The sequence below is a fragment of the Rattus rattus genome, chromosome 3, assembly GCF_011064425.1.
Source record: "Rattus rattus isolate New Zealand chromosome 3, Rrattus_CSIRO_v1, whole genome shotgun sequence".
Lineage (NCBI taxonomy): Eukaryota > Metazoa > Chordata > Mammalia > Rodentia > Muridae > Rattus > Rattus rattus.
The window spans coordinates 61,341,538-61,364,926 of NC_046156.1; the positions used below are offsets into that span (position 1 = coordinate 61,341,538).

The 23,389-nt window shown below is 46.0% G+C and overlaps 1 protein-coding gene across 1 annotated transcript; it reads right to left on the reverse strand.

Annotated features, from left to right (window-relative positions):
• Nucleotides 1–2,602: 2,602 nt before the first annotated feature.
• Nucleotides 2,603–18,738, reverse strand: Anp32e (acidic nuclear phosphoprotein 32 family member E). Its single transcript, XM_032897709.1, has 7 exons — nucleotides 18,371–18,738; nucleotides 14,562–14,711; nucleotides 13,675–13,797; nucleotides 12,156–12,324; nucleotides 11,343–11,497; nucleotides 5,493–5,547; nucleotides 2,603–4,772 (listed from the first exon to the last, which is right to left on the reverse strand). Exons 1-7 carry the CDS (start codon nucleotides 18,422–18,424, stop codon nucleotides 4,702–4,704), a joined length of 777 nt encoding a protein of 258 aa, XP_032753600.1. The 5' UTR covers nucleotides 18,425–18,738; the 3' UTR covers nucleotides 2,603–4,701.
• Nucleotides 18,739–23,389: the final 4,651 nt, after the last annotated feature.

Consider the following 23,389-nt stretch of genomic DNA (forward strand, 5'->3'; position numbering starts at 1 on the left):
CGTTGCTGTTTCTGATTACTGGCTAACCAGGGTTGGGCGACAGTTTTCAACGTCAGGCTTTAGAATGATGCAGTACTGAAATTAGGAATCGTAAAGCAGACGTCACAAGATGCGAAGGACAACAAAGAACAACCTAGAGGATCCGAGAGGTTGGTGATGCGGAAGTTCCAGAGCCGTGCTTCCGGCGCGACTCCGCATGCGCAAGCGCTCTGTCGCGCGGCGGGAGGGCGAGTGCAAGGCTTTGTCATGTGACCAGAGTTGCGTCGGTTCTGACCCAATGGAGTTTAGAAAGGCGTCCTTGTGATGGAATAGGGACGGTCAGGTCGTGTCTGTCCCTTCTCTCTCCTTAGCCCCTAGGGCAACCGTGTCTGACTCAGAGGATCCCAGGCCTGGCAGGTGCATCAGACCTGGTCGCCCTGTGACGTCACATCCGCCTTCACTAGCTCGTGCTCGATTGGCAGTTCCGTCGCAAATCCTGTTCTCCACAGGTTCCAGATCTGCTGCAGTAGCAGCATTCAGAAAACGGAAACTAAAAATCAGAAACTTGGGGTGCCAGGGACTGAAGCAGAGGACTGACTCTGAAGGACATTTAGATAAATGTCACAACCTGTTCGTTCAAGCCTATCAAGACCCGATACGTGGCAGCACGCTGGTTCGCTCGGGGTGGGGGTGGGGGCGTCGCGGTGGGAAATGCGACCTTAGGAGAGTCTCCTTAGAAGTTGGCGTCTAGGGGTTGGGGATTTAGCTCAGTGGTAGAGCGCTTGCCTGGGAAGCGCAAGGCCCTGTTGGTCCCCAGCTCCGAAAAAAAAAAAAAAGAAAAAAAAAAAAAAAAAAGTTGGCGTCTAGCGCAGCTCCTCTTGAATGCTGCAACCCGAGAACCCTGCCATATTCCGATGTACACGGCCTTATTACAAAATAAAATTGTAAAATCACTTGAGTTTGACTTTTAAAAACATTCTCATTGTTAGTCCTATCCAGAAAGGTAATCTAATCTACAAATAATTCTCAGTGCTGCAAAGATGGATTTAATAGTCTCAGAAAATGGAGACAAGCTGGTGGCTTGCCCACAGGTGGGGCTCCTCAGCCATGTAATACCAGCACTCTAGTGAAGTAGAACTATTTGAGGTCAGCCTAGGCTAGACTAAGGTCCTACCTCACAAAAATAAAAACTTTTAAAGCAGCTTCATTTACAGGGTATTATTCATTCTCCTAATAGTCCTGACAGCTTTCTGCGTGGGCGAGGCGCTGCCAAAAGTAACTATGCATGTGCCCTAATATAAAATCCCAACCTTACTTCAAACACGGAGAGTTGTTTTTGCTTAAAACAAAACAAAGCCTCGATTTCATGTTCCTAAGTGTTGGCAATTTGTAAAAGCCAACAACCATCGTGTATCGCTGTCAATAGGTTGTATGCCCTTTTCTCCGGGTGGAGAACCCACTCTGACCCTACCCAGGAAATGTCACAGGCAATGCATAGCAATGAGATAATGGCCCCTCGTCGGTCTATGTATTTAATAGTACAATCTGAGAAAACAGGTAACATCTTAAAAAGCTGGTACAGGTCTTCACCGGAGCTAAGTCTGGTGGTTTGTGTCAACCGTTAAGAGTGGATGTGGCCACCATTCTCTAAGGAGGCATCCAAATGATGCACGCACACACACATGGAGATATTCAAGAACTTAATTGAAATACATACTTGCCTTTACCTTTCTTAGTCGGGGTCACCCTATGGGTTCTACCAGGTAAAGAAGCTGTAAGACTTGTACAAAATTTTAGGGGCTGAAGGTGGCTAGGCAGTTAGCAGCACTTGCTGCTCCTCTTGCAGACAGAGGACCAGGTCAGTTACCAGCTTACACAGCCTGGACTCCTTGTTCCAAGAGATCTGCAGGCTCACACATACTCACAATTAAAAATCAGTAAATCTTTGTAAAGTATTTTACCAGGGCTGGGCACTGCAGCCTTACTTAAGTGCCCAGAAACAAGCGATCTGTTGGGTTCCAGGCCAGCAGAGATACATGAGAACCTGTTTCTAAATCTGTAAGTGTATTTTCCAGCATCAGAGTCTTTACTCAAAAGTAGGGATATAAATGTCTATTGTTTATTTCAAGATACACATGTAGGGAACTAAGATACTATGTCTAAAAGTTCGGGCTCATTCTAGAAAATCATATACTCCTGTGAGCATTTTATAAATACCTCCTGAACTATAGGCAATAAACTCCTGGCCCAACCTTCAACTCCAAAGGGAAATTTGAGCCAATCCAGGATTTTGTCTCCCCTTTCTGGAAAGGCTTATGAGGAAGTTTGTTTGTTTTTATTTTACCAGACAGGGTTTCTCTGTGTAGCTCTAGCCGGGTTGGGGATTTAGCTCAGTGGTAGAGCGCTTGCCTAGCAAGCGCAAGGCCCGGGATTCGGTCCCCAGCTCCGAAAAAAAGAAAAAAGAAGGAAAAAAAAAAAAGTGTGTGCCACCACCACCTCTGGAGTATTAGTGTCCTAGTGCCTGTTGTCACAAGTCCGACCACCCTTCAAGCCATTTACGTTTTTAAAGACCTTTGAAACAGTAGCTGGCAATCTTGGAGTGAACATCACACGCTGAGGCCAATCATTATTAATAACGCTTCAATTTATTCAAAGCAATGCAGTTTCAAAAACTTAAGTTACAGCAGTCAGAGAAAAAAAAACCAAAATAGTCAGAAACACATGATCAGTACTGCCTGTCCTTGTGTTTAACACTGTGGTGGCTTTATTCAAAATACAGTTGCACAAAAGTATTAACTGCAAAGTCTCTAAGGACTTAACATATTGTATCCACACGCACAGTACAGAGAGGGTTAGAACAGAACCCAGAACTTCTACAGAATAGAAAACCCACCCTTGCCTATTTGCATGAAAATACCACCCACAGAGCTAATAAGTCTTACAGTTATCCGGAGGCCCTATGTGCTGTTTTTAAACTCAAGAACTCTAATTTTGATTGCACAATAGATGATTGATAAAAAGTCAATATATAGATTTCATTTTTAAAAATAAGCATTTATTTTGAACCTGGCATAGTTTGCAAAGAGAATTCTTAGGGACTGGAGCAGGAATTCCAATTACTGAACTAAGGGGACAAAGTTAGTCCTTTGGAGATCCCTGCTCTCACTGAGTTCATCAACCATTTATTTCAGTCAGGCATATGACTTTGTCAGCTTCTCTACAAATAAGTTCATACTTCTTATTTTCAAACACCAGGTCAGACATCTTACATTGAAAAAGCAGCAGCCCCACTATTATGAGCAATTTCTATGTGTCCCAGAAGAGAGGCAAAATAATTTTTGCTGATACTAACTTTTAAAAAAAGAAATAGACAAAACAAAAACCTACCTTAGATATATAAAAGAAAAGCAAAACAAACGTTAGTAACCAAGATTCAAAAAGCAACTGCCTGAAACATGGAGCTTCCAGGACAAGGGAGAGGCCTGTCTGCTGTTTGTTTAGTAGCCATGAGAAAGCACCTGCCCGTACCCCCAAATGTTTTTATTTTTCAGATATCCACCTGAAATAAATACCAACTTCAAGATTGATTTTCAAACAGTCTCCTATGGCCACTATATTCCAATCAAATGCCACATCTGATTACGCTTTCAAACTAAGAATAATTAAAGGTTGCACTCAGAAACATAATAAATACTTCACAGCGTTGGTATCCAAATCGCCTAGAAAACCGAGAAATTAGACCCGAACGTGTTATTGGTTATCAGCTGGCAATCGGTCTGACCTCGGAGAAAGAGGAAGCTGCTGCTCTATCCTGACACAGCCTCAGGTTGCCAACAAAGCCGGTCTCCGAACAAGAAGCACTCATCAGGGTAGCTTAACCACTTCACTTGTTCGAAACTGAGACAGATGGCTGAGGTACAGGTGAAATCCCAGGGGTGTCTGCAGCTTTGCCAGCTGTCTGTTGGATGCGGACAGGAATGAAGCAATGAAGGTGACAGAAGAGGAGCAGCTGGGAGGGGATGCACACCTGAACCCCACAGCCCGCTCAGTCACCCACAGAGGGGGCTCCACATCAAGTCTGGACTGAGAAAAGACAGGTTAAAGAGCCTTGAACTATCTATAGCTCCGCAGGACTGAGCCCATGACCTGCCTTCTGAAGAGAGAACCCTGATTCTGCCTCTATTTTCCAAACTGTGACAGGAACGTCCTCAGATACTCTCACCCCACCCCAAAAACTGCCTTCACACTGATGATCTCTGGATTGCCTCTAAAAAAACAAAACAAACAAAACCCAGCTTTATAATTCAAGACTACTGCCAATTCATATTACAGCTAAGTGTAATTCGTTAATTTATAAATAACTTTAAAACATCATGAATGAAATGCACCAAACTACACCTGTGTAAAAGCAACCATGTTTTAATTATGGGCTAAAAATGTCTAATACATTAAGCATGAATTATAAAAATCCAGAATCTAAATACAATGCTAGAGAATTTCACCATGGGAAGATGAAGGAGAATTCTTTTCTAAGTACATTATGATTAACAGACTAGCAAATCTTATCCGGAATGGTAAGGCCAAAATAGTAAAACCACACTTTTCCTATAAAAAGTTACACATCATCTCCTACTGGGACAGCTATCTTACATAAAGAAACACAGACAATGTGACCGCCCTACTGCACGACCGGGAGTGTCAGGCAGCCTCTCCTTGGAGGGTCTAATCATCATCTTCCTCCCCGTCATCTTCAGCATCTCGCTTTCTTTTCTCTCCCCGAGGACCCTCTTCTTCTAAAATGGAAATATATAAGACACTCGATTTTAACAATCTCGCTTTCTTTTCTCTCCCCGAGGACCCTCTTCTTCTAAAATGGAAATATATAAGACACTCGATTTTAACAATTGATTTTGTTATTTTACAAAGCTTTTAATCTTAGTAAAACATGAATGTCATGAGAAGGTATAAGACACTCGATTTTAACAATTGATTTTGTTATTTTACAAAGCTTTTAATCTTAGTAAAACATGAATGTCATGAGAAGGTATAAGCTGTTTCCACTCTGGGTGCAAATAAACTTTCACTTCATTTCTCTTGGTCTGTGTGTTTCAAGAGGATTTCTCTGCATAACACTTGCTGTCCTCAAAATCAGAGATTCCAATGCCTCTGCCTCCCAAATGCTGAGATCAAAGGCGTGGGTGACCACGCCTGACTTTCCCTTGCATCCTTCCATGTGGTTGCTGGGAACTGAACTCAGGGCCTTGGGAAGAGCAGCCAGTACTCTTAACCACTGAGTTATCTTTCCAGCCCCTTGTTTCTGTCTTTAAGTACAGGTTACAAATTGCTTTTGTTGTTGTTTTGGCCGAATTAAATTACTCTTTCAAAATGCTTCTCTACATGTCTAGACATATTATGATAAACAAAATTAAAGGCTCAGGGCCAGGGCAATCCCCACCAGACTCAGTATCTGTTATCTTTAGATTCAGAATGTGCTTATGGAGGATACAACTCACCCTCTTCTTCCTCTTCCTCCCCTTCGTCAACGTAATCATCATCATCTTCTTCATCCTTCAAAGTCAATGTGAGAATGAATAAACATTACATGGACTGCTATTGTTTAACAAGGGCAATGAAACCACAGTTCAGCTGTGTCTCAAAGGACAGTTTCTGCCTCCTTTGCTCTTGAAGATAACAAATCACCCAGACTTTTAAAAGCACAGGCTGTGCCTTGGACTACACAGTTCAAGAGAGCGTTCTCCAACGTGCAGATGCTCTCTGTGCTGTGGTACGAGTGCTGGTGAGTACTGGAAATGCAACAGCACCAATGAGGGAGTTGCGGTCACAGTTTGTACAACTGCTTGTTTGCTTGACAGGGTCTCTTGATCCAGCCCAAGCTAACTCCTGAATGAACCGGCTCTGCCTTCCAAGTGCCGGGATTGCAGGCATACACCACATCTGCCCACGAGTTACCATGGCAAAACAGGCTTTACCACTTTAAAATAGGCCACTCTAAAGACTGAGGCACAGATGGTCTGAACCCTAACATCAAATATGGTTCTGGTTATATGTTGAATATAAAAATGTATTTCTCTAGACCTGCCATGCTCCAGGTAACATGGGGCACCACCGTGAGGGCACACTTAGCACATCTTTACTCCCAGAACCCAGGCATCCACCTGCCTTCACTTCTCCATGGCTGAACTTATGATCACACGACATTATGCAGCTTCTGTGTTGTTTCTAAGACTTGGTTTCTCTGTGGAGCACTGGCTGTGATTAAAGACACCCACCAGATTGTTTTTTAATGGATCCTTTGACTTGAATCAAGGTCCTTGCTAGATAGCCCCTTGATCACTTTTATGACTATGACCATGAACAGTCTACCCAATAGTACGTGCTGCTTTCCTCAGATGGTTTTCTCCCTTCTAAAAAAAATATTATTGTGTGTGCATAATATTACTTTTGTTTTGTTTTTTCTTTTTTTTGGAGCTGGGGACCGAACTCAGGGCCTTGTGCATGCTAGGCAAGCGCTCTACCACTGAGCTAAATCCCCAACCCCATAATATTACTTTTGTTGTGTATGTTAATGCTTAAGGGACATGCACAGTATGTTTGCAATTGTCTTTTTACAACTTTGTGGACTCAGTTCTCTTTCCCTCTTCCATGGGGTGAAGGGATTGAGCTCCGACCACCAGGCTTGCACTGTGTGTGGGTTTGAGCAGGTGTGGCCAACTGACTCTCTGAATGTTGGCCATAGGGAGTGGCATTATTTAGGAGGAGGGGCCTCATTGGAGTAGGTGTGGCCTTGCTGGAGGAAGTGTGTCACTGTGGAAGCTGGTTTTGAGGTCAAGTTAAGCCCAGTGTGACAGTCTCCTGCTGCCTTTGGATCAAGATGTAGAACTCTCAGTTCCTCCAATTATTTCATGCCATGCTTCCCACCAGGATGATAATGGACTAAACCTCTGAAACTGTAAGCCAGCTCCAGTTAAATGTTGTCCTTTATAAGTGGTCATGGTGTCTCTTCACAACAACAGAAACCCTAAGACACAATGCGAGTGCCTTTACACATTAAGCCACCTCATTGGCCCTCTCTCTCCAGTTGGGTTTTCCCCTTTTCTTGTTTTCACACCTTCTCTTTCACAGTCAATTACTCTTTCAATTTTATGCTCCACAGAATCAGAAGAGCAATAAGCTTATCAGAACTAGATATGCAGGAGACAACAGACTGACTTCAACCCTGAGCACTCTAACAGCTGCGGATGGACGGGAGACTTTTATTACTTACATTCCAGCCGCTCAGAGCCCCTACACTTGATGCTCTCTGATCCTGCCGTGCTACAAATGACTGAGTACAGACATACTATACATCTGAAAACGAGCAGTCACGGGTCTCTAGATCTTACCACAGTGTACTCAAGTGTAGTCCTTTAAGCAATGTGTGGTGTGAACATGTCATTACCCAGGCAGAGGCGGGAGGTCTCCGAGTTCAAAGTCAGCCTAGGCTGCAATGCAAGGACTGTCTCCAAACCATTCAATTGGCTGGGAAGATGGCTGCACAATCTGACCTGAGCTCAGACTGCCAACCACATCCATCAGAAGGCGCTTTGGTGTTAAATGCCTACACTCTTAGCACAAGCAAAGCAGAAACTAGAAGATTCCCGGGGCCAGATAGCCTCACTAAATTTGTTTGTTCCAAGTTGAGCACAAAATGTAAGTGGTGAATAATTAGTGGTTTAAGAATGCTTGCTAGGGGGCTGGAGAGATGGCTCAGTGGTTAGGAGCACTGATTACTCTTCCAGAGGTCCTGAGTCCAAATCCCAGCACCACATGGTGGCTCACAACCATCTGTAAATGAGATTTGATGCCTCTTCTGGTGTATCTGAAGACAGCCACAGTGTACTTCTATATAATAAATAAAAAAAAAAAAAAAAAAAAAAAAAAGAATGCTTGCTAGGCTAGGCATGTTGGCGCACACCTTTAATCCCAGCTCTCCAGAGACAGAGGCAAGGGGATCTCTGAGTTCAAGGCCAGCTTGGTTATCACGGTGAGTTCCAGGACAGCTAGGGCTACACAAAAACTCTGTCTTGAAAAAAAACAAGGGGAAAAAAGCACTGGCTGACCTTCCAGGACTCAGGTTCAATTCCCAGCACCCACATGGCAGCTTACAACTGTATGTGACTCTAAGATCTGACTCCCTTACATAGACAATACATGCAGGCAAACACCAATGCACAAGAAATGAAAGGAAAGGGGGGGCATTCTAAACACTTCAAAGATGCAGTCATTTATAACTGTAAATACAACCCTTAACTAGCCCATTTGTTGATAGTTTAGAAAAGCAGACATCAATCGCTATGAGTTTTATTTTAAACCAAATATAATTGAACTGATGCTCTAAGGTGTTTAAAGACCACCCTTGGGGTAGTATCTCACAATAAACCCTGGCAGTTATAGAAAGCCGCTCAGTTTGCCCTGGTGATGGGAACCGTTTCCTGATGTAGGGGTGAATGGTACAGGGGCTTGCTTTCCAATATCCTAAAGGACAGGAAGTCTTTCATACGTATTAGTTCCGTGTCTCTGGAGAATGGCTTAAAATGGGAAGAAATACAAGGTTCAAAAAGCCAGCCAACCAGAGGTGCAGGGATTATAGCTCAATGGTAGAGTGCTTGCCTAGCGTGCAATAAGCGGTTGGCTAACTCCCCAGCACCACATGAAACCGGGTGAAGCTGGGCAGTGGTGGTGCCAGTCTCATCTCCAGAGTCAATTCCAGGACAGTCAGGACTACATAGAGAACCCTATCAAAACAAAACAACAACAAAAACAAAACCCCAAACCTCCACGAGGTAGCACGAGAGTCCCAGCACTTACAAGGCTTAGGTGGGAGGGCCCTGAGTTCATGGCAGCCTGAGCTACAGAGTGAGACCCCATTCTGAAGAGGTAAACTTAACCAGAGGGATGGATTTCCTCCCAGCAGTTACACTGTGGCCACGTCTGTACTTCCAGCTCTATGGGATCCTATTCCTCTTCTGGCCTCTGCAATCACCATTCATACACGCAGTACAGACACATCCAGACAAAATAACCATACTATATAATAAACAGCAAACCTCCTAAGGAGAAGGTACAACACACAGTCAAACCTACCATCCCTGCCTTTCACCTGTAAGCAGCAATGGTCTCTGAAGCGTGCCTGGCACTTAGCTCGTAAAAGCGAGAGCTCTGGAGTTGCCTGGTTTGTTCTGAGCGAGGTTCCTCTGTAGCCTGGACTACCCTACGGCACAGTAGGCCGCCTATGCTATCATTAACTCCTGCAATTCTACTGCCTCGCCTCCTGGAGACCTGGGATTATGGTCCTGAGCTACCCCACCCCCAGCTAAGACTTCATTTTGAGCAACCAAAATGTCCCATGTGGAATGAAAGGCTTCCTCGTCCTGCAAAACTCAATGCTGTGTGTACTCAGAGGTTTCTGACCTAGGCTCGGCCATGGCATTTTGAGTTAGTATCACCAAAAATCCAGCAGAACAATATACCTACATGTCAATCAATGCAGGTCACTGAAAGTAACGTTTAAGGTAAGAGTGATGGGAGGCCCTCAGGACGAAGACCACCAACTCCGTGCAGCCTGGGATGCAGATTAAAACCTGCAATATCCTATACACATCTCAAAACAAAACCTTCAAAGTACCTACCATTTACACTCAGGGAGGAAATCCCTGACAGAAAATCCAAAGACTCAAACACAAGAGAACTATCACGCTGTATGATGGTGTAAACCAAAGAGAGGCTTCAGTTTCTCTTCATTACTGTGCAGCAGTTAACGACTCATAAAGATCCAAAGAAGCCTAATGTCTTATTCTTGTGCATTTATTTCAAATTTAAAAGATTATTGGAAGGAGATGGAGACATGGCTCAACTGGCTGATCCAGGTTCAGGTCCCAATGCCCACATAACAGCTCGCTACCATTTGTAACTCCAGTTCTAGGAGACTCAAGAACCAATCACACTCATGGTACACAGACATACAAGTGAGCGTTTACTGATACACATAAAATAAATCTTAAAAATGTCAGGTAAGTGTACTATCACTGAGCTATATCCCTAGCATTGAGAAATGTTTAAAAGAAACAAGTATTTTAAATTGTGAAAATAAAACTTACTTTAACATGACGAGAAGGTAACTTCTCTAAACTCCCAGGGGTTGAGGATCACTCAGTCTACTTCCCACTCAATGTACTAGCTGTTAGATTAACAGCTCCCATGTAAAGAACTCACCACTCGATAAAAAGCAGAGAGGTTTTTACGAGACCATCTCCAGGTAACAAAGCCTAATCAAGATCAAGGGAAGCAGAGAATGAAGGGCAGGCCTGTATGCGTCAGTGGCAAGAGAGAGACATGACAGCACACCGTGGAAGACATCCCTGCTTAGAGCTGTCCTAGGTAGAGACTGCTCAGAAAGCTAATGCAGGTAGTGGTTGGTACCTAAGCCGGTGGTTAAGACTCTTCAGTTTCCAACACTGTGGTGCCCACTGTAAGTGCAGCTCCACAGCACCCTCTTCTGGCTTCCACAGGCAACTGCATCCACACACCACATTCACAAGCATTGCACACACAACTTTTTTTTAACTAAAAAAAGGAAGAAAAGCTACTGCAGGAGCATAAAGAGATAACTGAAGGTAAGAAATCTCAGGTCTCTGCAATGGATCAACCAGGAACTAGGTGTTTTATAGATATCCCCTTGTTAAAGCAACTCCATGAGCTTGCAAATGCAGGAAGGGGCTCAGACATTCAGAAAATGTTTAGACATTCACAAAATGTTCCAGCATCCCGTGACACTAAAGGCAGAGTCAATTCACACACTTAGGAGATAAAGAGCAGGCAATGACAGTTCCTACCAGTGGCCATGAGATTCGGTTGACTCTGCCCACCTTTCTGAGACCCAAGTCAAAAGAGGCAACTTTTCCTTTTTCTCATTCTTTCTGAATGCTGGCCAGAGCCCAATTACACTTTTTCTGACTCCGTGGGCTTCCACACCCCTTCCCTGCCCTGTGACCGCTGGTCTGACGTTGTCCGACCTCAATGCCAGCTTTAGCACCACAATCCCTCCATTCTCCTCCCAGGAGCTGCTGAGACTCATGGCTCACCTGCCCTGAGAGTTTTTAAACAACAATTGTAATTGAGCTAAAAAAAAAACAAACAAAAAACCAAGCGTTTATAGCTATCTGGACATACTATGGAACACCCAGGAGGAGGGAGAGAAAAGACAGATGCTTATCCACACGTCAGGAAACGACTCACAACCTACTCCTCACAGCACTTAGCCCTGTGCCAACTGTCTTCAGGGCGAATAGCAAGTTTCCATTCACCTGAATTTCTTCTTTCATTAAGTATGAGAGGCCCACCTCCTCTTCTCCCTCTCCTACTTCTGAGCCAGCTTCATCCTCATCCTCATCCTCATCTTCATATCCTTCAGGTGGACCAGCTTCATCTTCTTCCTCGTCTTCCTCATCCTCATCTCCATCTTGAAAAAACATTGTAAAACGTGAGCGAGTATCTGGGCAAATCCATCTTCCTGGTACGTGGCCCTCCTCACTCTTGCCCAAATCATTCCAACACCTTAATCCAATTGTGGCAAGTGCCACCAAGTGCCCCTACCCTGCTTAAAAAAAAATCCCGGCCAGGCAATAGCAGTGCGCACTTTAATCCCAGCACTGGGGAGACAGGCAGGTGGTTCTAAGTTTGAGGCCAGCCTGATCTACAGAGTTCCAGGACAGCAGAGAGACCCTGTCTCGATAAAACAAAACAAAAAGCCCCAAACCCCATCCATTTACAGCACTGCTACATGTCACCCAAGAAGTGCCCTTCCTAGGCCTGGGGATCCAGGTCAGCACATAGCTAGCACGTGTGAGGATGGCCCCATCCCGGCACTGCAAAGGACCTTTCCAAAATAGATTTTCAAACATTATACACACTGAAGTTAGTTTTTCTTTGTGGTCATTTCAAAACCTGCTTGTTGACAGGCATGGTGCACACCTTTGATCCCAGCACGCAGTGGGCAGAGGCAGGTGGTTCTCTGAGTCTGGGGCCAGCCTGGTCTACATAGTGAGTTCCAGAACAGCCAGCGTTCTGTAGAGACACCCTATCTCAAAACGAATGAGAAACAGAAATAGAAGCCTTACCCTCGTCCTCCTCCTCCTCCTCTGAGTCGGGCGCTTCATTGTCCTCCTGATCAAATCCGTCCAAGTATGTGATTTGTTGCAGCAGTTCGAAAATACTTTCTCTGTAATCTTCCAGGTTTGTGATCTCACAGTTAAACAAGTCAAGACTTTTCAAATTTTTAAGATTTTGCTGAAAAAGTAAAGTTCAAGGCTACAATCAAGATCTTAAACACTGTGTTCTCCAGTTTTAATGAAGGATCTGAGAACATACACTTGGAGCCAAAGAACAACTTTTCGCACTTTTAGGGTTCTAAGGCCATCCCCCAAATACAGGCAACAGCTCTTTATCAGAACCTGTGGGGAAACTGGCTTGTCACCACTGTGTCCCCAGCATCTGTCTTACACTTTCTTGCAGACACTCCAGGCCACTTTTGCTGACAGAATCTAGGCAGAAATAGGCAACCGAACCCCAAGTGTAACCCAGCCAGGGCAAGAGAGTTCGCGTGGGAGGCCAGCATGGGCTACCAAGACTTAGTCTCCCATCTTTTCCTTCTTTTTAAAGACAAGGTAAGGTCTCATTACATAGCCCAAGTTGGCCTTTAATTCTCAACTGCTTTAGCCTCCAAGTGCTAAGATCACAGGCAGGCACCACCGCACTAAGCCCAATCCTTTTAAAAGCCCAAGGACTAGGATTAGCCATGCTTGACAACGTAAATTCAATCCCTGGGACCCAGAAAACCAACACATACACGCACACTGTAATAACAAAATGTAAATCCAAGCATTTTCAGTTTTATTTATCTTTTCCTTCCTATCAGAAAATAAGGAAACATACTACCTCAAAATGTAGGGACAAAAATAGGTGTTTAAAAAAAATACTGAAAACTTAAAACCAGAATAAAGTTCTGAAGAAAATAAAAGCTAATCATTAAATACATGCCACTGATTCAAAAGTTCACCTGGATTTTCATTTATTTATTTTACATTTTAATTATATTGAGCAGGGAGATGCATGCATATGCCATGAGCATACATGTGTGTGACAGAGAACAACTTCCAGTAGTGAATTCTCTCCACATACGATGTGGGTTTCAGGAATCAATTCAGGCTGTCAAGCCTGCTGGGTAAGTGCCTTTCGAAACGGGCTGGTCTAAGGCTCTCGTTTGAAACAGGGTCTCCCTCTAAATAACCCTGGCTATCCTGAAACTCACTGTGTAGATCAACTTAACCTCAAACTCACAGATATCCACCTGCTTCTGCCTCCCAGGGGCTGGAAATAAAGGTGTTTACCACCAGGCCTGGTGCAAGGTCTATAACTTTAAGAAAGGGTCTCAACTCTACGGCCCAGGCCCCAACTTGGGTCATCCTTCCTCTGCCTCAGTGCTGAGTACAAGGCCAGCTGGACATGTTAGTTAAAGAAACGTAGCTATCTGGATCGAAAGAGATATTCCAGATAATCCCAGACTTAAACAGACACTAGTAAGAATATGTATGGACAAACCAGACAAAATCAAGCCCAGTGACAAAGTCCCCCACTTACCAGAGCTTCTACTGTACTGAGGTCTTTAATTTTGTTTCCACTCAGATTGAGGTAGGTAAGATTTGGACATTTCTCTGCCAGGACTTCCAAGCCTCCAGAAATTATATTGTCACTAAGTTCCAACTACACATTCAACACGGAGAGAAAACAGCACAGATGAAGCCTCGGGACCTTTCAAAAGCACATCAACTGAAGCAGCACTCCTCACCCCTCCAGCTTCACCAACCCCATCTCTCTGCAGACAGATCTGAACCCACGTGGCGGCTCCTCTGTGGCCTGGCTCCAGCTGTAGTCATTTGGATTTTCTGATGGCAGTGGCAGATCCGATTTTACGCCATAAAACAATTCTAATGTAAATTTCCAGGCATTATTGAAACTGATTCCAATATCCTACAGTCCCCTTTTTTTGTTTTTCTCTTTTTCCCCATTAATTTGTTTTTCCCTTTTCTTTGAAACAAGATCTCTTTGTAGTCCTGGCCATCCTGGAACTTGATCTTGTTTGAGACTAGCCTCAAACTCAAGAGATCCGCCTGCCTCTGCCTCCCAAACGGTGGATCAAAGGTATACATCACCACCCAGCAAATAATCATTTACTTGTTTTAATTTTATGTGCACTGGGATATTTTGCCTGTATGTCTTTGTGAGGGTGCTGGATCCCCTGAAACTGGAGTCACAGAGCTGTGACTAAGAATTGTGTGCTGGGAAATAAACCCCGGTCCTCCAGAAGAGCAGTCACTGAGCCATCGCTCCAGCCTCCGTCCTCCCTTTTCTTATCTCTGCAAGTTAAAGATTTCTAACTGGTAGGTGAAATGCTTATCTCACTTAACCAAGAACCCACTAAGCTTGGCCAGGAAAACCACGGTGTCCTCACACCAATCCCAACTCACCTTCCGAAGTTTGTTTAAGCTGGGAAGCCGGGCCAAAGAACTTAATTCCACGTTGGCCATACTGAGAAACTCCAGTTCTTTAAAGGTGTCATTCAGGCCTTCGATCTCCCCATTGACACACAAGCAATTATCAAGGACTAACTCTGTCACCTGTTAGGAGAAACATAATTAATAGTAGTTTGCATAACAGGCCCTTCGTGTCAGAGCATTCTAAACACATGATTATCAAAACTACCAATCCCAGCACTGCAGGGGCAGAGTCAGGAGGGTCTCTCTTAAGTCAGGACAACCACGTCTGTGTGTAAGTTACAGCATAACCAAAACTACAAAACAGAGGCCCTGTCTCAGAACAAACGGCAGTAAAACAAAAATACCAGTCCCCTACTCTGGGCGCAGTGTATGAGGCTGGAGTCTCAGCTACTTGGGAATGATGGGGGAGGGGTCTCACACACACCATGGAGTCTGTGGCGGACTGGGCATGGTGTAAAGAGACTGTAATCCCAGACACTTGGGAGTGAAGGGTCACTTAAGCCTTGCAGTCTAAAACATCCTGAACGAACAGCAAAATCAACCTCAAAACAACAGAAGTCCTTACACAGACCCTTCTCATGCCTGCTCACTCCCACTCCGGTGAGAACCTAATCTGTAACTCACTGAGTTAGAGAGAGAGAGAGAGAGAGAGAGAGAGAGACTTGAAGGCATTCTGGAGATTAGCAGGGAAAGAGGATCAGCAGAGTGGACGGAGTAAGGGAGGGGAAAGAGGAACGACCGTGATCACAACATACTATAGACATGTATGAGAAGCATGAAACATACTACATGTAATTACCATTTACTAATGAATCTTTATGGGTGGTGGGCTGAAGAGATGGCTCAGCAGTTAAGAGCACCGGTTGCTCTTCGAGGACTTGGGTTTAACTCCCAGCACCCACATGGCAGCTCATACCTTATAACCCCAGTCCCACAGGGCTTCTGTGCCCTCACACAGACATACGTGCAGGCAAACATGAATAACAAAAATTTAAAATATTTAACATATATACATATAAACGTACATAAAAACAAAATTAAAAGTATATTTAAAAAAAAAAAAAAAACAAAACGATGTGCTTCAGTTGTCCTGTAAGCAGTCCTATTTAGCTGAACTTTGACTAACAAGTCCAGGGCCTGCTTCAAATCACTGAGGCAGAAAACCCAACTGTGAAAAAGGTCCTACTAAAGCATGTTCGACTGTGAGCAGGAGGCACTATCCTGACCTACACTTACCTGGGAAGGAGACGCAAAGCTACAAGGGGTAGCTCATCACTTTTTCAGTTTAATCCTCTGTATTTTTGGTTGATAAATGCCAGTACCATTCCAACCTTGTTACCCCTCAGAGAGTAACATCAGAAAGCTCCTAAGACAGCCCACCAGTCCCACTCTTGGAGGGAGGGGGAAGGAACTGGTTATCTGCATGTATGTCCGTGTACCCTGTGCATGCAGTACCCATGAAAGCCAGAAGATGGGTGGGGTGGGTGTTCAATCCCTGGGACTGGAGTTACAGATAGTAGTGACCTGCCAAGTGGGTGCTGGAACGACTGGGAAGGACAGCCAGTGTTCTTAACCCCTGAGCCATCTCTCCAGCTCAGAAGTGGATTTTCTTATTATCTCTGGGCTGTAAGTTTATCTATTTTTTTTTATGTGTATCCATTTTTTTCCTCATAATGTGCCCGGTGCCTTCAGAGGACAGAAGAGGAATCTGACCCCTGGCAGCTGTGTGCCACTGTGCCAGTGCTGGCTCTTAACTACTGAGCCACAGATCTGAGATATAGTAACAAAACTCACCTGGTGCACCTGATCGATGTAATCACAAGGCAAAGCCTGGCTCTCTATCCCCCGAGTGAAAATGTCTATTTAAAGGTAAAACTCATCAACAACAACCCTCACCTTCTCTACTTGAGTGTAACTCTGGCGTCGTTATTTGAATGAGCGGAACTTGTACAACGATATCCCTGGGATATCCGCAGGGAAGCTGAGGCACAAAAGGTGACAGGTCACACCAACAGTGCCAGGTAGGGGCATTTTGGTTCTTAAATCTGTCTTGGTGGTTTTCAAGACAGGGTCTCTGTGTAGCCCTGGCTATCCTGGAACTCGCTCTGTAGACTAGAATGGCCTCTAACTCACAAAGATCTGCCTGCTTCTGCCTCCTGAGTGCTGGGATTAGAGGCTTGTGGGACACTACCACCGGCTTGTTCATTTGTTTTTGAGACAGCTGTAGTATCACTATTTAGTCCAGGCTGGCCTTAAACTCAAAAAGATTGGCCTGCCTCTGCCTCGGAGTGCAAGGATTAAAAGCCTAAGCTACCACACCAAGCAACTCTTAAGCCTTTGGATTTTAGTCTTAGCCAGGGACCAAGAACTTGGCAAGGGTTGTAGATGTAGTATCAGAATCCCAGCTCTTCAACTTCACTGCCTTGAGACTCCTATTCTAATCTGGATTCTAGAATACAATCCAGTTTACACGTTTCCCCAAGGAGAAATTAAATAAACGGGGTGCCTTATAAACTATCTATATAAACTTGGCTGTTACCACACCACACCAAATGAAGGAGACTGCAAAAAAGTCATCATCGAGCAACCCTCCAAACTGAAGGTGAAAGAATGGGGCAGAGGGGACGACCCACTTTTGCACCACAAGGTTTCTGAGAAACTGCTTTTGATTTTATTTTTTTTGCATTGTTTGACAAGAGTCCCACTAGAAACCATCGTCCTACCTCGGCCTCCCTCCCAAGGGCTGGGAATTTCTTGATATGAGAAGTAAAGATTTACAGATATACAGAATTACAGATATCAGTCATCACGTCCTGCTGACAGCTTTCAACTTTTGAGTTTTTCTAGAATCTTCTATGAAGCTCTAGAAAACTTCTAGTCCTCGCAGAGATAACCCTCACAGCAACAATGTTTCCACCACCTCGCTCTCGCCTTAAGTCACAGGAACCAGCACACCAACCACGAAAATGAACAGGGCTTAAGGACCGGTGGCTCTGCACGATAACCGTGAAGGCCGGGCAGACGGCCGCCTTTGCGCGGGCGTCAAGGGACCACTACAGCGCGGACCCTATCTCTCGACTTCACGCCACGGCCGCGAACGAGCGAGCCCGAAACCCGCCCGCCGCGGCCAATCACCAGACCCGCGGACCTGGCGTGAACCGCAAGGGAATCCGAAGGCGGGGGGCTCGGAGGCGACGCCTCCGGGGGCCCCTCCGAACCTCCGGACTCTTCCCTACGGCCGCACAGAGCGCAGCGCGGCTCACAGGAACCTGCCGCTTGCGTAGAAGTCCGCGCGCCACGCGGATCGCGGCCCGCGCCGTCGGGTCCCGGGATTCCGCTGCGGCCCCGGCCCCGGCGCGCGCTGCCCGCGAATGGACACGGTCGGAGGGAGCGCGGGGCGCAGATCGGCCCTGAGCCCCACGCCCGGGGGGCCGCGGCGGGCAGACTGGCGGCGCCGCGGGAAAGTTACACCAACTTCGCAGGTGGCGAGGGCCCGGGGGTCGCGCCCACGCCGCCCGCCCTCGCGAGGCCGGGCCGCCAGTCTACGAGGACGCCATGGGGCTGAGCCCCCGCGCGCTCACGAAAATGCCCCTAGAAACTTAAGCCCTTCGCCATTTTAAGCACAAGAGCCTGGTGATTTAAAACTTAAAATAAACACCCCACCCCCACCCCAAGTGGGGGCGCGCTTCCCAGCCCGCCCTGCGCACCCACCCGGACCCCCGAAGCCCACCCCTCACGATCCAGGGAGGGAGGGGAAGATGGGGGCTGAGTCATCTCACCTCCTCCGGGGCTCTGTTCTTCAACTCCATGTTAATCTTCTTCTTCATCTCCATGTCCTCCTCCTTTCCCCTCGCCTGCCCTCCCCACTACCCCCAACCCTAAAAAACCTCTAAAGGTCTGGAGATGAATGAAAAGAGACGCAAAGACGAACGCCCACTACCACCGGGGTGTGGGAGAGAAAGAAAAGAATAGCAAATGGAGTCTGACGACTTGGGACTAACTCGGCTGCCCCCACCTCCTAGTCCACACACCCGCGCGCGCACACTCGGGCACGCACACACTTTCACACACAGAGAGAGACACGCGCGCGCCCGCAGTTCCTTCCCCTTCAATGGCTGCTGCGAGACTGAGCCTCCATGACACGGCACCGCCAACCCCCCCAGCCTATACTCCACCCACCTCCCAACGGGATTGGCCGAGTCCTTAGCGTCACACTACTCCATTGGGCTAGAGGATTGTCCATTTGTCTTTAGGGGGGACCTGGACCAGAAACTCAGTGTCTATTGGCTCTGACCAAGCGCGCAGTTAATTCCGATAGGTCCGGGAAGATGTACGTCCCAGAGAAATGATTTTGAATCCCAGTCGCCCCCCTCCTTTTCTTTGTGTGGTTGGCGCGCTTTCCTTCGGTAGTAGGACGGTTTGGGTGTCTGTTGGGTTTGTTTTTGTTTGTTTGGGGTTTTTCTGGCTTCAGGGTTGAAAGGAAGGGAAAAGGCGTCGTTGGCGTTCCCAGGTTGTAAATGGGTCATGCAACACACTGCACTCAGAGCTTTCGGTGGTCTTAAAGCACAAGCCTTCTGCCCTGCGGCTGAGGTGTAAGCAAGGGCGCAAGCACGAGCAGCGAGTTCGTGACACCTCCCCGTCCAGAACTGCTTGTAGAACCAGAGCGTGATAAAGAAGGTATTTTAACTTCCACCATAAAAGGCGGAACGACTCTGAAAGCAGTTGAGTTTAGCACGTTGAGTCAGAAGCCTTTAAATAAAACTGTCCAGGAGGAGTTGATACTGAGGTCATTTGTCACTGCTAAAAAGTTGGAATATTAGAGCCAGGCGTGGTGTGCACGCCTTTAACCCCAGCACGCCCAGAGGCAGAGGCAGGTAGATCTCTGAACTCAAGGCCAGCCTGGTCTACAGAGCCAGTTCCAGGACTACACAGGAAAAACAAACAAAACCCTTGTCTCCAAAAGACAAAACAAACAAAAAAGTTGGCACCTTAGAGGAAAAACAACACAATTCTCAGAAGCCGCACAGCAAGGCCTTTCCTTTCCTACAGGAACGTACTTAAAATGTTCTTTAAGTGTGGGTCTGGAGAGGCAATGGCCTCTTGCACAGGACCCTGGTTCGATTTCTAGCATCCATGTGGTGGTCCATAATCATCCGTAACTATAATTCTAGGGAATGCAGTAGCATCTTCTGGACTCCACAGGCTACAGGCAAAGATGTGCTGCATGTACACACTTGCAGGCAAAACACCCAAATACATAAAAACGAAATCAGTGAATTTAAAATAAAATAAAAAAACACCGGTTTTTTTTTCTGTTTAATGTTCCTGTAAGACCCGGATAATGGTACATTCCTTTAATCATAGCCTTCAGAAGGGAGAGAGGCAGGCAGATTTCTCCAGACCAGTCTACTCAGTAAATCCAAGGCCAGCCTCTGTCTCAAAATAACAACAAAATTATTTCTTTTAGATTCCTTTTTCTCTGCTTCCTGATTGAGATGTGACCAGCTCCTTGCAATTCCTTCTGTGATGGGCTCTACTTAGATCTGTGAACTAAAACAAACCCTTTCTCTCTTTAAAATATTATTTTTATTTTCTTAGGGGGAGGGGAGAAATACAAAACAGGGGATCCTTATGTAGCCCTGGCTGTCCTGGAACTCACTCTGTAGACCAGGCCGGCCTCAAACTCAGAGGTTCACCTGCCTCTGCCTCCTGAATGCTGAGATTAAAGGCGTGCACCTCAGGGCTGAGAGATGGTGTGTGGTTGAGTTATGACACATTTACTTGTTCGTTCAGAAGCCCCAGTGGTGCTTCACAACCATCCATCCATAACTTCAGTTCCAGGGGATTCAACATCTTCCAACCTCAGGACACAGCGTGTACGTGGTGCACAGCCACACATGCACACAAAACAGCCACACACAAAATAATTTAAAAAGCAGGGGCGGGGGTGTGCACCACCACCATCTAGTTCGGTTTTGTTTTTTTTAAGTGGTTGGCTAGTTCAAGACTGAGTTTCTTCTGTGTAGCCCTGAGTGTCCTAGAACTCTTTCTAGTAGGCCAGGGCAGCCTTGAACCCACAAAGATCCTCTGGGATTAAAGCTGTACACCACCTCTCACCCAGCTATTTTTATCTTAAAGCTCTTTTCTTAGTTCTGATTCTATTCTGCCACATTGGTTTATATTATTGCTAGCATAATTATCCAGAGACGTTCCAGGTGATTTGCAGAAGTGAGAGAGTTAGCGCATATTTCCTATTTTTCAGTGTCTCAGGCTAGAGACCCTTGGGTTCCCGACAGACTCTCCACTCCACAGACCCTCACCCCACGCAGGCACAGGAACAACAGGCTTATATTTCATAACGAATAGCCTAGGTAATGAAGTAGCACCTCCGTTGGTTACCCTAAGAGTTAGCTAGATTTTGTTATTTTTAAAGCTAACATTGCTAAAGGAAGCCAAGACATGGGGGAGAGGCAGGTGATGCTCTCCTTTAATTCCAGGTCTCAGGAGGCAGAGGCAGGAGGATCTCTGAGTTTGAGGCTAGCCTGGTCTACAGAGTGAGTTCCAGGACAGCCAGGGCTACACAAAAGAAACCCTGCCTCAAAAATACAAAAACAGAAGAAGGATGAGGGGGAGAAGAAAGAACCAGTCAAAAAGCGAAACGAAATGAAAAACACAAAACAAAAATGTCAGGAAGAGCTGGGTGCAGGTTGGGCTGGGGTGGGGGTAGGGAGATGATAAAAAAGAAAGCACATTTTAGGACCAGCTTGAGAATGTGTCTTGAATTCTGATCCCACCTGAGAGCTGAGAGCTGAGGGCTGAGAGCTGAGCTTGAGGGAAAGCATCCCAGGAGGACATGCGTAGTAACAAAGGTGTCTACTAACGTGCTGTCTGCTAAACTGAGGAATGGAGAGAAACGGAGACAGAAAGAAATAGCAGCAAACAAAAGACAGAAGAGGAGCCAGAGGCAGGTGGGTCTCTGAGTCCAAGGCTAATCTGCTCTACATAAGGGGGCCAGGCCGGACAAGGCACATAAAAAGTTCAAAGACCCTATCTCAAAAAAAAAAAAAAAAAAAAAAAGGCTGGAGAGATGGCTCAGCGCTTAAGACTGCTCTTCCAGAGGTCCTGAGTTCAATTCCCAGCAACCATCTGTCATGGGGATCCAGTGCCCTCTTCTAGTGTCTGAAGACAATGAGAATGTACCCACATACACGAAATAAATAATAAATCTAAAAAAAAGTGATAGAATAGTTCCTTTAGTCTTCCAGTGAGAAACAAAAATAAAGAAATTAATAAATAAGTGTAAAAAAATTAAAGAGAGCATGCCATTAACATTTAAAAGCTAAGCTCATCTTCAGCCACTGACTGTCTTACTTGCCTTTGGATCACGATGATGTAAATTTACCGGCTACTTCTCCAGCCCCATGCCTACCCCCCTGCCTGCCAGCCCCCCTGCCTGCCTGCCAGCACCCCTGCCTGCCTGCCTGCCCGATGCCAACACTCTCCACCGAGGTGGGCATGGACTCACCCTCTGAAGCTGTAAGCAAGCCCCCAGTTAAACGTTTTCCTCTCTCTGCTGCCTTCCTTGGTCCCAGTGTCTCTTCACAGCAATTGAACAGTAAGTGTGACATCCCTCTCCAGACTCACTCTCCAGCCTCTGTGTCCTGCTCTCTTCCCCTCAGCATCCTGGGCTACATTACAGCTCATCCTCATGGGTCCTGGAGGAAGCCAAACCTTAGGGGACTGGTGTCAGGACGTGTATGCCCCCACCTTCCTCTCTTCCAGGCACTTACAAGATGGCTAAGTCCCTCTGCTGAATGCCACAGATTCTGTGGTCCCATGGAATATGGCACCCCAGATTCTCCATCAAGAATGAAGAGCTTGGGGCTGGAGAGGTGGCTCAGTGGTTAAGGGCCCTGACTGCTGAGTTTAATTCCCAGCAACCACATGGTAGCTTACAACCAATGGGATCCGATGCCCCCTTCTGGTGTGGCTGAAGAGGCCCATAAAATAAAATAATTCAAAGAAAACACACACACACACACACACACACACACACACACAAATGATTATCATTAAAAGAGAAAAAAGAAGAATGAAGAACTTGTTCCCAGTTACAGGGGGTACAACTGGAAAACGGTCCTAGCACGCAACACCCAGGGAGGGGAGTTCCTTTGCTGAAGGAAATTGCCTCACTCAGGGTTATACCTCTTTCTGGACAAAGTCTCTATCAACACCAATCAGGAAGACCTAGCCTGACATTTTGCCAGACTTACATAAACTGAGGGTGGTCTAAGCTGGAAGGCATTTTGTGGGTTTTCTGAGGCCTTGTAATGTAAGAAGGAACCAAACTGAAACTATTTTTTGAAGAAAACTTCCATTTTGAATAGGTGTCAGATAAAGTTTAAGTTCCTAAGACTTCCCTGGGTAACTGACATCCTACCTGGCAAATTGGGACATGAATGCTCAGGAAGTCACCTCACCACAGCTGAAGAACCCAACCAATGGGACATGCTCCTGAGACAGTCTCTATCCCTACGTCCTGGTTGGTGGGGAAATGTAACTGTAATGTGACGCAGATGTTAGCGGTTTGCCAGGTTAAAAGCTCTGTACCATTCCAGCTAGACTTGGGACTGGTGGTGCAGTTTAGCTCCTGACTCTGCTCTGGGGCCCTGATCCATCTGTAGTGACTTGATTACTTGATTCCTGTACTGGCTGGTTTTGCGTGTCAACTTGACACAAGCTGGAGTTATCAAAGAGAAAGGAACCTCAGTTGTGGAAACGCCTCCATGAGACCCAGC

Coding starts and splice junctions, on each gene's coding strand:
- Anp32e (XM_032897709.1), bottom strand. CDS start 18,424: ATGGAGATGAAGAAGAAGATTAACATGGAGTTGAAGAACAGAGCCCCG. Junction 12,325..13,674: donor TCAGTACAGTAGAAGCTCTG/GTAAGTGGGGGA, acceptor TTACTTTTTCAG/CAAAATCTTAAAAATTTGAA. Junction 4,773..5,492: donor GGAGGAAGAGGAAGAAGAGG/GTGAGTTGTATC, acceptor TTTCCATTTTAG/AAGAAGAGGGTCCTCGGGGA.